Genomic DNA, 13,085 nt, shown 5'->3' on the forward strand with positions numbered 1-13,085 from the left:
TGGTACGTAGGTAGGTGGGTGCCGTTGGCCAACCCAACTGTGTTATTTGGAGGGAAAGCCAAAGGAAAATGAAGTGAAGTGGACTTCTCTCTAATATGTGTGCTGTGTTGTGTTTTTTTCTATAAAAGCTAGGTTTTTCTTGTGTTGTGTTTGGGCGTTATTTATTGGTGTGTCTCATACATGATACATACTCATCGTGGATATCGAATTGACAGCGATTCAGCGGAGGATACAGGATAGAAAGACATCGAGACCCCCCATTCCCATTCCTTAATAGAGAGTTTCCACCTCCACACATGGTCTGCCCTCCCTTTATTATTATTATTTTTCTAATGGCTAAGAGGACGATTCCTTCCTCGAGATCTTCTCCTTGATCATTTCCTCCCCGAATTCTCTCCGCAATTCCATCCATCTCTGTAACACACAATACAATAGCTGTTTGCTTCACTCGTTTTCTTCTTTCTAGATTCAGATCGATTCATAGCTCCTTGCTTTGAGCTCTCTCGCTGTCGTATCGCTTTGTTGAGCTCCTCAAATCTGTCAGCATTTTGCTTCATAAATTTTTAGACATTGTTTGCTCTACCCATGGCCACTTTTTCTGTTTCCGGCCCCAAGTCCTCTGCATTTGCTCTCTGCCGGCCGCGACCACAGAATTCGCATCATCAGCACCCGAAGATCTCATTTCATTCTGCTTCTATATCAAGCTCTCCATCATTGCTTGCTGGATCTTCGCTGGAACAACACTCTTTTTCCAGACCTCAGGTTCTCTCTCTCTCTCTCTCTCACACACACACACACGCGCAGTTTGATTTTCTTTTAATGCCTAATTTTAATCGCGGGATACTTTTGTGCATTGATCGAGATGCTAATTATTCTTTCGAACTTCGACCCCTCCCCAGAAAAAAAAGGAAAATGAAAGCAGATAGTTGTTTATCTTTAGTTAGTTTTAGCATCAAATTCCCTTTTTGAGTAATCCTTCATTTATATTCTGTGTATTACACCAAGGTAAAGAGCTTTTAACTTATACATCAACTTATCTTCGGCCAATTAGCATGTTGAATCTAAAATGTAGTTAGATTAGTTACATTGCCTGAACAGCAAATAAAAAGGTTCCTTGAAATAAAAATCGCTGATTGCCCAGAATGTCCCTTCTGTGCAATTGTTTGTTAGGGATGTACTCGCTGTACAGGTTTGCTGGCAATCTAGGTTGTTCAGGACTAACATGTTATTCAACCAATGCTAGGTTCCATTCCTGTCAGTAGAGGTAATGTGCAAAATACAAGAATATGATACCTATTTCATTCAACTCTTCATGCACGTTGAAATGTGGATCGCTATTATACTTCTCTTTTCTTTTCTATTACCCCCTCTTTCCCCTTTGGTGGGTAAGCGTGGATAGTGATATGGAGTATCGTACTGTACCTCTATGATGCTTGAGAGTGCTATACCACCTTAGATTCATCAATTAGATTTTTTTAGGTGAGATTTGAACCAAAGACTTTTCAATGATCATGAAATTCTTAAAATCTTTTTGCTACCTGTAAATATTTTATTTTGCTAACCATAGTATTTCATGTTCATAATGTACATCAGCAATATATGTGCTGAGCTGAACAATTAGGTGGTCATGCTGAAGTGTGCATGATATAGTATCATTTTTTGAGAAATCCTTGGACTAGTTTCTTGGTAAATTGCAAGTACTATGATCTTTGATGTGGTAATGACATTCTGTACTTGGAATTGTGGTAGTACATTTATGTCAAAATGTCATTTAATTTTACTATTTTTTTTTTTATTTATGCTAAGTTATAGCAGTGAATAAATTTGACATATTGAGTCATTTGCTTCACCTACACTCCATCTGTATGGGATGTAACCATCTCACCATATTACATAGTGCTGCTACTCTGGTTAGACCTCTCAATGGATCTGGTCTGAACTTGATTGTGATAGACACAATCCTGACCCAACAGCAACGGGGAAATAGTCAGACCATGCCTTATCCTGATAGGGAAATAGGGTTTATAAGTAAATGGACCCAGAACCGACCCTATTATTTATCAGGTTTATCAGATCTGACCTGATAAGACCCAATTATAACCGAAGGCCTAAAGACTGGCATATTTTGCTAATAAACCAATGAACTTAATAATTGGACTAACATGCCTGGTAATTAAATAAACAAGTCTAACAAATTGCAAGCTTAGACACATTACTTGAAGATATTGCATGTAAGGAAAATAAATAAATCTAAAATGCAGGGGCATCTTTGTCATCTAATGTGTGTGTGTGTGATACTATGCTACCTCCTTAACATTTGCAAGCACTAAATAGTTTCTTGAGGGGAATGTAAACATATAGCTAGGCATTCTCATAAGATCTCATGAGGCCATGACTATTGACTATCTGGGGATAACATGTCTATGTATTAAACGGCATACTTGTAAGTTGCAATATCAATAAGGGTTTGACTATGATACCGAAAAGACATGATACTAGGAAAAACTTGTAACCAATAAACTAGTTTCATAAAAGTGGTAACCAATCGGGTGATTTTCATCAAAATTATTTTTTTTGGGGGGAGGGGGGGTTGATTGGTCAAAGCTCTTCCTGTATCATGTTTTTTGACATCATTGATTTACCCAAGCCAAAGTCTTACATGTTGGTGTTGGTGGAAATATCGGTCATCCAAATATAGGAAACATATTGGAAATGTCAGAAACTTCTATGGGAATGTTGTAAAAATCATAGATATGGTGGAAACATTGTGAAATATGCAAAAAATATAGGAGGGCGAGATTCCCTCACTCAGAGGATTACAAAAGACAGCTCTCAGAAAGTGGACTATATATCATATCCACAACAAAATATCAGCCCCTACATATAATTGTATCCCAATGGTTTATAAACATACCATCCTTGATACCCTCAAAATGATTCAGCATACCCACCCACTTTCAAAGCGTTGATTCTATTTTCCCCCAGCAACTGATTAAGAGTAGCCTTGGCTCTTGGCACAACAGTTGGATTGCTTCATTGCGACCTGGGTGACCAGGGTTCAAATCTTGGAAACAGCCTCCCTGTATGTGCAGGGGTAAGGCTGCACACATCTGTCCCACCCCAAACCTCGCATTGATCAGAGTCTCGTGCACTGGGCTTTCCTTTTAACTGATTAAGAGTAGCCGACTTAGGTTAAAAAATCCTACTGTTTTTTTTTTTTCCTTCCAGACATGCCAACATACAGAAAATTGCAAGAGATTCCATAGGATTTTACCATGGACAAAGGATTCCCCCACTCCCCAAGAAGACAGCAACATAGCTATAGAAGGTGTAACCCACTGCCTCTTAAATAGACTCAGGAAATGACTCCATATCAACCTAGTAGAAGGACACAAGATAAGCAGGTGACTTGCCAAGTCCTTCTCAAACCCATACAAGCAACACCTATTAGGCAGAGCCAAACCAATCTGGTTTCAAGTAATCAGTTGTCTGAGTTCTGTTTTGAGCAGCCGGTCATATAAAGAAGACCACTTAAGATGGAGCCCGAGCCTTCTAAATCCAGCACCAAGGAAAACTCTGCTGGCCACTCATTAAAAGTAAAAACAATATGCTACAATATTTTCTTGTAAACTTTAGGAGTCAAAACTACATGATAGAGTGAGTTAAAGCAAAATTTGAACTCATAGAAAGTGCAAATGATTCTAATAGATCAACCAAATAGTTTATTATACAATAAAAACTAAAATTTAACCTTATGCTTCAAAAGAATTTCAAGCTAGTTCAAAGTGGTAATCATGTCCATTAGGTGGGCAATAACACTGCTACTCCACTATTATAAATATTGTTGCCTACTTGTGTTATAAGACTATGTCTTGTACTCTACATAGCACCAATAGTTTTCATTGGGGAATATGTAGATTCCAGCAATGTTTCATGTAAGTACCCATGGATGTGGAAATATGCTGTGGAAATACTACATATTTTCTAGGGAAACTTGAACTAGCGCCAATAAAGGCAGCTAGTTTAAATACATCTTATTGGCAATTGAACTAGGGAAAATTCTAAACTTCCTATGCAGAAGCAAACTTGTTAAGTCACATGTATGAGCGACATTATAATATCTTTTCATTATAAAACTAGACCACTAAAAACAAGATTCAATCAACCCTAAAGCCTTTTGCTCACTTAAAAAATTTGGGATTTGTATAAATCAGTTAAAGACCTTACAGAACTTGTGCAACATGAAGACTGAAACTTATTGCCAAGGATGTTTAGAGGACTGATATTACGCATGCAGAACCTGAGGGACTGTCAACATGCCTATTTAGTTTATTTAATCTATACAAGATAATATGAATAAACTTCTTTGTTTGTCTTTGTTTGCATTTGTGTGTGCTTTCATGTGGATATGTATTTTTCAGTACAGGACCTCTAAGGGGTCATTCATCAAACTAGGGGTGTAACTTGGGTCAGGTTGGATTGAGCATTTGTACATTTTTGAATAGTCCGGACTCTGGAGCCTGAGCCCTGTGTAGTTGATCTTCAACTCAGGCTACTCAACTCGCATGGTTGCACCCCTACCTCAAAACTTGTGATTTAGAAAGAAACAAACATTAATCCTACAAATACTAACTACTAAACACACTAAACTTATTCATATTTCCAAACAGTTTACTGCAATATTGGGTATGATGTATTATAAAAGTAATGTATTTTAAGCAAGTGTATGTACATAATGAATAATTGAATATACTCTTTTGTTAAGCTATATAAATGATCATAGTATCGCTAGTATGTGTCATATGGAATGTGAATGTGTGCAATGCAAGGCCAGATATAGAGAGAACCTCAGGAAATTGAGTGCTTTTCTTAATTAGCAAAAAGTTTTTAATTCATAAAATATTACCATATAACTCATAGGTCATGTATTAGGATCTCAAATATCGTTTCATTATTACCATTATCTAAGCCTCATCCATACTACATGAAGCACACTACATCTTTCTTATCATCATGTGGGCCAACCTCATACTTTGCTCAGCTATTTCAGTCTATGTAAGGCCACATTTTCATTTGAAGCAAAGCCCTTTTTGTCCATTGTTCCATCATGGTCAGTCCTAATTCCTAGTTCCATTCCTATGCACAATATGTTTCTTTTTTGTTCAACACTCTTCTCCATAAGTGTTTTGGAATGGTAGAATACTGATATGTTTCATTCTATTGCCAATGGACATATTTGTACAGTAAGCTACTGCAATAAATAGAAAGAAAGAAAAATAGAAAGAAAAGAAAATAGAAAGAAGAAAAAATAGAAAGAAGAGAAAATAGAAAGAAGAAAAAATAGAAAGAAGAGAAAATAGAAAGTACAAAAATAGAAAGAAAGAAATAGAAAGAAAAAACTTTCTAAATCAATCCTTCCACAATCCTAGGAATATATACAATTCTATTTTCAGATCTGAACCAATAACCCCACGTTTTCCAACACTCCCCCTCAAGCTGGTGAATAGAGATCCTCCATTCCCAGCTTGGCTATAATTCTCCGAAAGTCTGTACTATTGAGCCCTTTAGTAAGTACATCCGCCAGTTGTCCTTTTGTAGACACATAGGGAGTGCAAATCAACTTGCTGTCCAGTTTCTCTTTTATAAAGTGTCGGTCAATTTCGATGTGCTTCGTCCTGTCATGTTGAACATGATTGTGAGCAATATTGATGGCTGACTTGTTGTCACAATATAGTTTCATAGGCTCTTCTCGTGGAATCTTCAGGTCTTCTAAAATTATCTTCAACCAGAGTAATTCACACATTCCTTGTGCCATAGCCCTGAATTCTACCTCTGCACTTGACCGAGCCACTACATTTTGCTTCTTACTCCTCCAAGTGACTAAGTTTCCTCCTAAGAAGGTACAATAACCAGAAGTGGACCGTCTATCTACTGGAGATCCTGCATAATCGACATCTGTATATGCTTCAAGAGTCAGTCCACCATTTCTTCTGAATAAAATTCCTTTTCCTGGATTGGCTTTCAAATAGTGCAGAATTCGATGAGCAGCCTGCAGATGAACTTCTTTAGGATTATGCATAAACTGACTTATTACACTTACAACATATGCAATATCCGGTCGTGTATGTGCAAGATAAATGAGTTTTCCAACTAGTCTTTGGAACATCTCCTTGTCTACACTTGCATTCTCGTGGGCTTCTCCAAATTTATGATTGGGATCTATAGGCGTGGAAGCTGGTTTACATGCCATATTTCCTGTTTCTCTCAAAAGATCAACAACATACTTTTGTTGAGAGATAAAGATGCCTTGTTTAGAATGTGCAACTTCAATTCCGAGAAAATACTTTAGTCTCCCCAAGTCTTTTATCTCAAATTCTCTGGCAAGACAGTTTTTCAATGTTTCCTTCTCCTTTTTATCATTCCCAGTAACGATTATATCATCCACATAGACTAATAGTGCAGTAACTCCCCCTGAGGCTGTGTGTTTGATAAACAATGTGTGGTCGCCTTGACTTCGCTTGTAACCTGTACTCAGCATTACCTTTGTAAACCTTCCAAACCATGCTCTCGGAGATTGTTTGAGACCGTATAGTGCTTTCTTCAACTGACAAACTTTGTTCCCTTTAATGCCTTCTCCAAAACCCGGTGGAATGTCCATGTATATCTCCTCTTCTAGATCACCATGGAGAAACGCATTTTTTACATCAAACTGTTGCAAATCCCAATTATAGTTAGCAACCAACGACAGTAACACCCTTACTGTATTCATTTTAGCTACTGGGGCAAAAGTCTCCTGATAATCTACCCCATAAGTCTGTGTATATCCCTTGGCTACTAGGCGTGCTTTGTACCTTTCTAATGACCCATCAGATTTGTACTTAATTGTGAACACCCATTTACAACCTACCGTCTTCTTGTTTCTTGGTAGATCCACAACTTCCCATGTGTTGTTTTTTTCTAATGCCTCCATTTCCACTCTCATGGCTTTTCTCCACTCCTTATTAGAAAGTGCCTTGGCTAGAGTATTAGGAATTGGAATGGTGTTAAGGCTGGCTAGAAAACTTTTATGGGATTTAGAGAATCTGTGGAATGATACATATTTGGCTAAAGGGTACAATGGGCGTTTGGTACATTCTCTGGTTCCTTTTCTCAGTGCAATAGGTAGGTCATATTCATACTCAGACTGTGAAGGTGTAGGTTCAGGATCTAAGCATCCCTCAGTTCTAGGATTAGGAGTTGAATCTTGGACTTGCACAGGTTGAGGATCTGGATTTTTCCTCCTAGAGTAAACCTGCATATATCTCACATTATCATGCACATCGTTCGTGGGGTTAACAGTGTCTGAATTTGGTTCAATGGTCGGGTTGTTTGACTCTTGTTGAGACTCGGGAATGTGGGGCTCAGAGGAATGTGACTCAGAGGGATGTGATTCTTGACGATTGAATGCCTGTGAGGAGGGTAAAACATCTAGGGAGAGTAGATCCGATGCCTTATCTTCCATTAATGAGGGCTCCCCCTGAAGATAAGGTTGAGTGAAAAAAGATTTTCCTTCCTCAAATGTGACATCGATGGAGGTGTAGAATTTTCTGGTGGCTGGATGATAACATTTATAACCTTTCTGAGTTGGGGAATATCCCAAGAAGACGCACCTGATTGCTCGTGGGTCTAATTTTCCCTTATTATGGACATGAACAAAGGCAGTGCAGCCAAAAATTCTTGGTGTGAGATTATTTGAGGCTCGAATATCAGGGTAAAATTGAGAAAGGACTTGTATTGGGCTTCGGTTGTCAAGAGCTTTAGATGGTAGTCTATTTATGGTGTAGGCAGCAGTAAGGACAGCTTCCCCCCAATATTGTTTTGGCACCTGATTTTGAAAGAGAAAGGCTCGGGTGGTTTGCAAAAGATGGCCATTTTTTCTCTCAGCTACCCCATTCTGTTGGGGAGTGTTAACACAGGAGGATTCATGCACAATGCCTTCTTTCTGAAAAAATGGGGACAAATTCTGATTAAAATAATCTGTAGCATTATTAGATCGAAACCTTTTAATTCTCACACCAAACTGAGTTTGGACCATGTTATGAAAGTTGGGAAGAATCGCACCCACATCAGATTTAGACTTAAGAAGAAAAATCCATGTGACCCTAGTGCAATCATCAATAAAGGTGACGAACCATCTGGAACCAGTAATGTTGGGAATTTGAGAAGGGCCCCATATATCCGAATGAATCAAATAAAAAGGAGTTGAAGATCTTTTATTGCTGATTGGGAAAGAAACCCTTTTGTGCTTAGCAAGTTCACAAACATCACAATGAAAGGTTTCAACATCAATTCCTTTAAACAAGGAAGGAAGCATTGTTTTTAAAATAGGAAATGAAGGATGACCAAAACGGAAATGATGACGCCAAATTAAATCTTTATTGGAAGTAGATAAGAATGACTCGTGTGTGACATGCATAACAGTGTGAGATGATTTGCTGGTTGCTTCAAGGTAGTAGAGTCCATCTCTTTCCTTAGCAAGTCCAATCTTCTTCCCCGAAACCTGGTCCTGAAATACACAGTAAGAAGGGAAGAACACAACATTGCAGTTCACATCCTGGGTGAGTTTATGTATAGAGATAAGGCTAGTGGATAACTTAGGAACATGAAGCACATTTTTAAGTAATAGGGATGGAGTAATTTGAATATTCCCAATCCCTGCCACTGTGGTGAAAGAACCATCAGCAACAAAAATTTTTCTATTGCTAGGACAGGGTGTATAGGTGAGAAAATGTAGTGAAGAGGGTGTCATGTGGTCAGTAGCTCCAGAATCAAGAATCCATGGAAAAACACTAGCCGAGGCATGTAATCCTAGAGATAAAGACTCACCTGAGAGAGCAAGAGAAGTATAACCACTTCCTGGTTTCAAGGATTTCAGGAAGCACCTTAGCCTTTCAATTTCTTCATCATTAAATGGTCCCTGACTTGAGTGTTCTTGCTACGGGGTTGTGGAGACATTATGGGCCTGTTGAACTCCTTTTGAAACTCCTCGATTTCCCCATTCCTTGCTGGATGTGGGAGGTTTCCCATAAAGTTTCCAGCACCGATCTTTCGTGTGTCTGGGCTTCTTGCAATAGGTGCACCAGAGGTTATCGTTAGAGTCACAGGTGGTTGTGTCACGAGCCAAGTTGTGATTGTTCTCACCCTTTGAACCACTGTAACTTCCTCCCCTTGCCACCATGGCTGAGCCTTCGGGATCTTTAGGCTCAAGCATGATTCCATGGCGGCTTTCCTCAGCTCTGACAAGGGCTATGACTTCATTCAATGGAGGCACTTCTTCTTTGCCAAGAATTTGTATTCGGACCTGATCAAATTCAGCATTCAGTCCGACCAAAAATTCATACACCCTACTCTTTCAATAAAATTCTTCAAGATCACAACATCATCTGCGGACTTTGTCTCAAGAACCCGATAATGATCAAGCTCATGCCATAAATTTTGCAGCAGATTTGCATACTCTGTAACACTCCTGCTCCCTTGTTTGGCCACCACAGTCTTCACTTTGACCTCATAGACACGAGCAGCGTCATGGGCTTTGGAATAGGTTTGTCGGACAGCATCCCAAATAGCCTTTGCAGAGGGAAGAAACATACAAGTATCACTGATCTCGGGTGTCATTGAACTCCACAACCATGACATAATCATGGAGTCCTCTTCGTCCCAAGCATCAAAATTTGGCTCGCCCAACCTTGGTCCTGTTCCAAGGAGGTGACTAATTTTTCCTTTTCCCTTCAAATAGGTATGCACTAGTTGTGACCACTTCAAGTAATTCTGGCCATTCAGTCTATATGTTGCCTGAATATTCTGCAAATCACCAGTGTGAGGATGAGAGTTTGTTGCTCCTTCATCGGTTTGGACGGGAGCACTTGTTGCAGTCATGTCGGACATTGTTAATGGAGGAAAAATAAGGCCAACAGGAAAGGAGAATAAAGGAACACTTTTGGCAATGAAGACCGAAAAACACAAAAAACTGGCAATGAAGGCCGAAAAAATCTCAAGGTTGACAAACCTAGAGCTCTGATACCATGTTTTGGAATGGTAGAATACTGAGAAAATAGAAAGAAGAAAAAATAGAAAGAAGAGAAAATAGAAAGTACAAAAATAGAAAGAAAGAAATAGAAAGAAAAAACTTTCTAAATCAATCCTTCCACAATCCTAGGAATATATACAATTCTATTTTCAGATCTGAACCAATAACCTCACATTTTCCAACAATAAGGCATCCAAGGAATGCATTCTAGGTATGCTATAGGAAAATGTTATTGCATATATTTGCTTGATATTTGATTTTTAAGTGGTATGCTTGTCTATAGGGGCCTAGTCAGGACCGATCCATTGTCTGGAAGGTGCAAGCTCAACTTAATGAGGTAAGATGTACACAATAATAATAATAATAATTTATTAGTTGATATGGCTAATGGACTGTTTGCATATGGGTTCCATTTAATCTACATTTCCATGTCAAGGTTATTGTTGAGAAATCTTCAAATTCTACCCCATTGCCTGAGGCCATATTGGAAATTCCATCATCAGCAGAACAACAAGAGTCGGTTAATTCTGCTCTGCAAAGCACTGCCCCAGATCCCTCATCTATTTCAGCTTTTATGAATCAAGTGGCAGACCTTGTCAAGTATGATTAACACTGCTATTTTAGTATTTTGTTATTTGCTCTTTTGTGTTCTTATTTCTATTCCTATTATGCTTGATTTATTATCTTTATACTAATCCTTATTCTTAGTGTTAGTGGCAATCTTGAACTGCTTTGTGAGTATACAACTATACACAGAAAATATGAACTAGTGTTTTCTCCAGAATTAATATTAACTTCTCTGGCAGGCTTGTGGATTCCCAAGATATTATGGAGCTTCAACTTAAGCAGCTAGATTGTGAGCTCATTATAAGGAAGAAAGAAGCTTTGCCGCGGCCGACAACTGAATCCCCTTTTGTTATGATGCAACCTCCTCTACCTCAAGTTATGCTTTCATCTCAATTTCCGCCAACCCAGGCTATGGCACCTGCCTCTGCAAGTTCTTCCTCATCTCCAGTTCAAGCCCTACCTTCACCTCCAAAGACAAGCAAGTCATCACATCCACCTCTGAAGTCTCCCATGGCAGGAACGTTTTATCAGTCTCCTGCACCTGGGGAACCACCATTTGTGAAGGTAACTTCATTCTTTGCATGTAAATGTGTATGGCTATATTATTTCTTTTGATTGATAATGAGCAAAAAGGAGTGTTGTTGATGAAAACAGAATATGGAAGAATAAATATGCCAGTTTGGTGCCCTTTCTATAGGGAAACCACCCCAAGAAGCTTCTGGAGCTTATAGAGAAAAGAAAAACTGCACTATAGATATATTAGCTTATACCAAGACAATGATATGTTTATGAAATCTATGTGGAAATCATCCAAACATGATGCATGCTTGCAAGCATTCATTTATGTATGAGCTCTATCCCTTAACACAATTGGTTCATAGATGGTTTATTTTTCAATTTAAGTGTCTACTTGCCTCTTCAGGTTGGAGATAAGGTCCAGAAAGGCCAGGTTGTTTGCATCATTGAAGCCATGAAACTGATGAATGAGATTGAAGTGAGTTCATTATGTACCCTTATTTAGTAAACATCTAGTCTTTATTTTTATTTTACTAAGCAACTATTAGTTTCCGGCTGTTGTCTTGGTAAAGAAGCATGGGTTTTGCCAACTTAGAAAGCTGACATCTTTAAGCCTTTTACTTTGCAATTATTTGAATTCGAGTCTTGCATGCATGAATGTGAAGCTAGGAAGAAAATGTTTGCAGGGCCAACCTGTAACAAATAAATATAGTTGGGGTGCAACTTTTGGTAAACATAATTGAAGAGCCAGCTTGTAATATACCAAGTTACAAGGTTTTGTGTGTGGTGGGGGTGGGGGGGGAAGGGTTGCCCTAGTTGGATCCTTCTCTGCATGCATGTGTGTATATGTGTCTATGTATACTACAAACTCGAGCTTAGATGGGGGCTTAAGTTCAAGTTGGTAACTGAATCATAATTCATCATAGCACAGCACTATAAAAAACCATTCTCTGCCTGTAGTACTTTTGAGTTCATGCACAATCGTATTATCTTTGTTCATGATACTAGTAGTTTTAATTTGCATATTTCTTTTTCCTTCAGGCTGATCAGTCAGGAACTGTAGTTGAGGTACTGGTTGAAAATGGGAAACCAGTTAGTTTGGACACGGTACTCTCTATCTATCTATCTATCTATCTATCTATCTATCTATCTATCTATATATATATATGTGTGTGTGTGTGTGTGTGTGTGTGTGGATTCTGTCATTTCTTTATCTTTCCTATTTTTAACATCTTTTTGTTCTTTCCAGCCATTGTTCGTCATTGAGCCATGAAGAAACCAAAGATTTGTGATTTCAAATTTGTGGGGTGAAGTAACTCTTCATTTTCTGAAATTTGGAGTAAAATGTATTTTCTTTTTCCAGTGTTTTTAGTTATAGTTCCCTCATATTGCATTTGCTATATATTAAAGGTCTTTCTTATTTGTCAAAAAAGTCTCCGTAATCGTTAGGGTTTATGAGTTGAAAAAGATATGTTAAATGCCTCTGAAATGTATAAAACTGCATCCAAGCAAAAAGTAGTTTGGGAATCATAGAAGCACTTTATTCATTCACAGGTACTAGAATATGTCAAGAGCGAAAACTGTAGTTACCTTCCTCACTCTCAGAATGTAGGTTGTAACTTGACCATTAACATAAGAACAGCTTTAGGGTTATGTTTTGCGTTGATCTAACAATTGAGTACCATACATTCATGGTATGCATTGAGAGCAATGATGTAAAGACCTTGTTTCCATTAGATCTGGACGGTAATAATTGGGGTAAAGGTTCAAATATCAGTATCACAACGAGTATCAGAAAGTCAATTTGGAATATATATCAGTATACACTTGGAAACACAGTTGTGGTCTAAGATTAGGATCTTGTGGATACATAGGGAAATCCATCAATAAAGCTTATATTGTAAGGCTCAAGTGACTACAAATAACCTATAAAAAC

General features: G+C 38.3%; 1 protein-coding gene across 1 annotated transcript; it reads left to right on the forward strand.

Moving 5' to 3' along the window:
• Positions 1–121: 121 nt before the first annotated feature.
• Positions 122–12,700, forward strand: LOC104598832 (biotin carboxyl carrier protein of acetyl-CoA carboxylase 1, chloroplastic-like). Its single transcript, XM_010261073.3, has 7 exons — positions 122–762; positions 10,350–10,403; positions 10,503–10,666; positions 10,873–11,197; positions 11,556–11,627; positions 12,191–12,256; positions 12,399–12,700. The coding sequence occupies exons 1-7, from the start codon at positions 586–588 to the stop codon at positions 12,420–12,422; spliced, it is 882 nt and encodes a 293-aa protein (XP_010259375.1). The 5' UTR covers positions 122–585; the 3' UTR covers positions 12,423–12,700.
• Positions 12,701–13,085: the final 385 nt, after the last annotated feature.

Source organism: Nelumbo nucifera, chromosome 3, assembly GCF_055504915.1.
Source record: "Nelumbo nucifera cultivar China Antique chromosome 3, China Antique-T2T, whole genome shotgun sequence".
Taxonomy (NCBI): Eukaryota; Viridiplantae; Streptophyta; class Magnoliopsida; order Proteales; family Nelumbonaceae; genus Nelumbo; species Nelumbo nucifera.

Excerpts from the sequence above, each read along its gene's own strand:
- LOC104598832 (XM_010261073.3), top strand. The coding sequence starts at position 586 with ATGGCCACTTTTTCTGTTTCCGGCCCCAAGTCCTCTGCATTTGCTCTC. Across the intron at positions 763-10,349 it reads ACTCTTTTTCCAGACCTCAG|GGGCCTAGTCAGGACCGATC; the intron begins GTTCTCTCTCTC and ends GCTTGTCTATAG. Across the intron at positions 11,628-12,190 it reads AACTGATGAATGAGATTGAA|GCTGATCAGTCAGGAACTGT; the intron begins GTGAGTTCATTA and ends TTTTTCCTTCAG.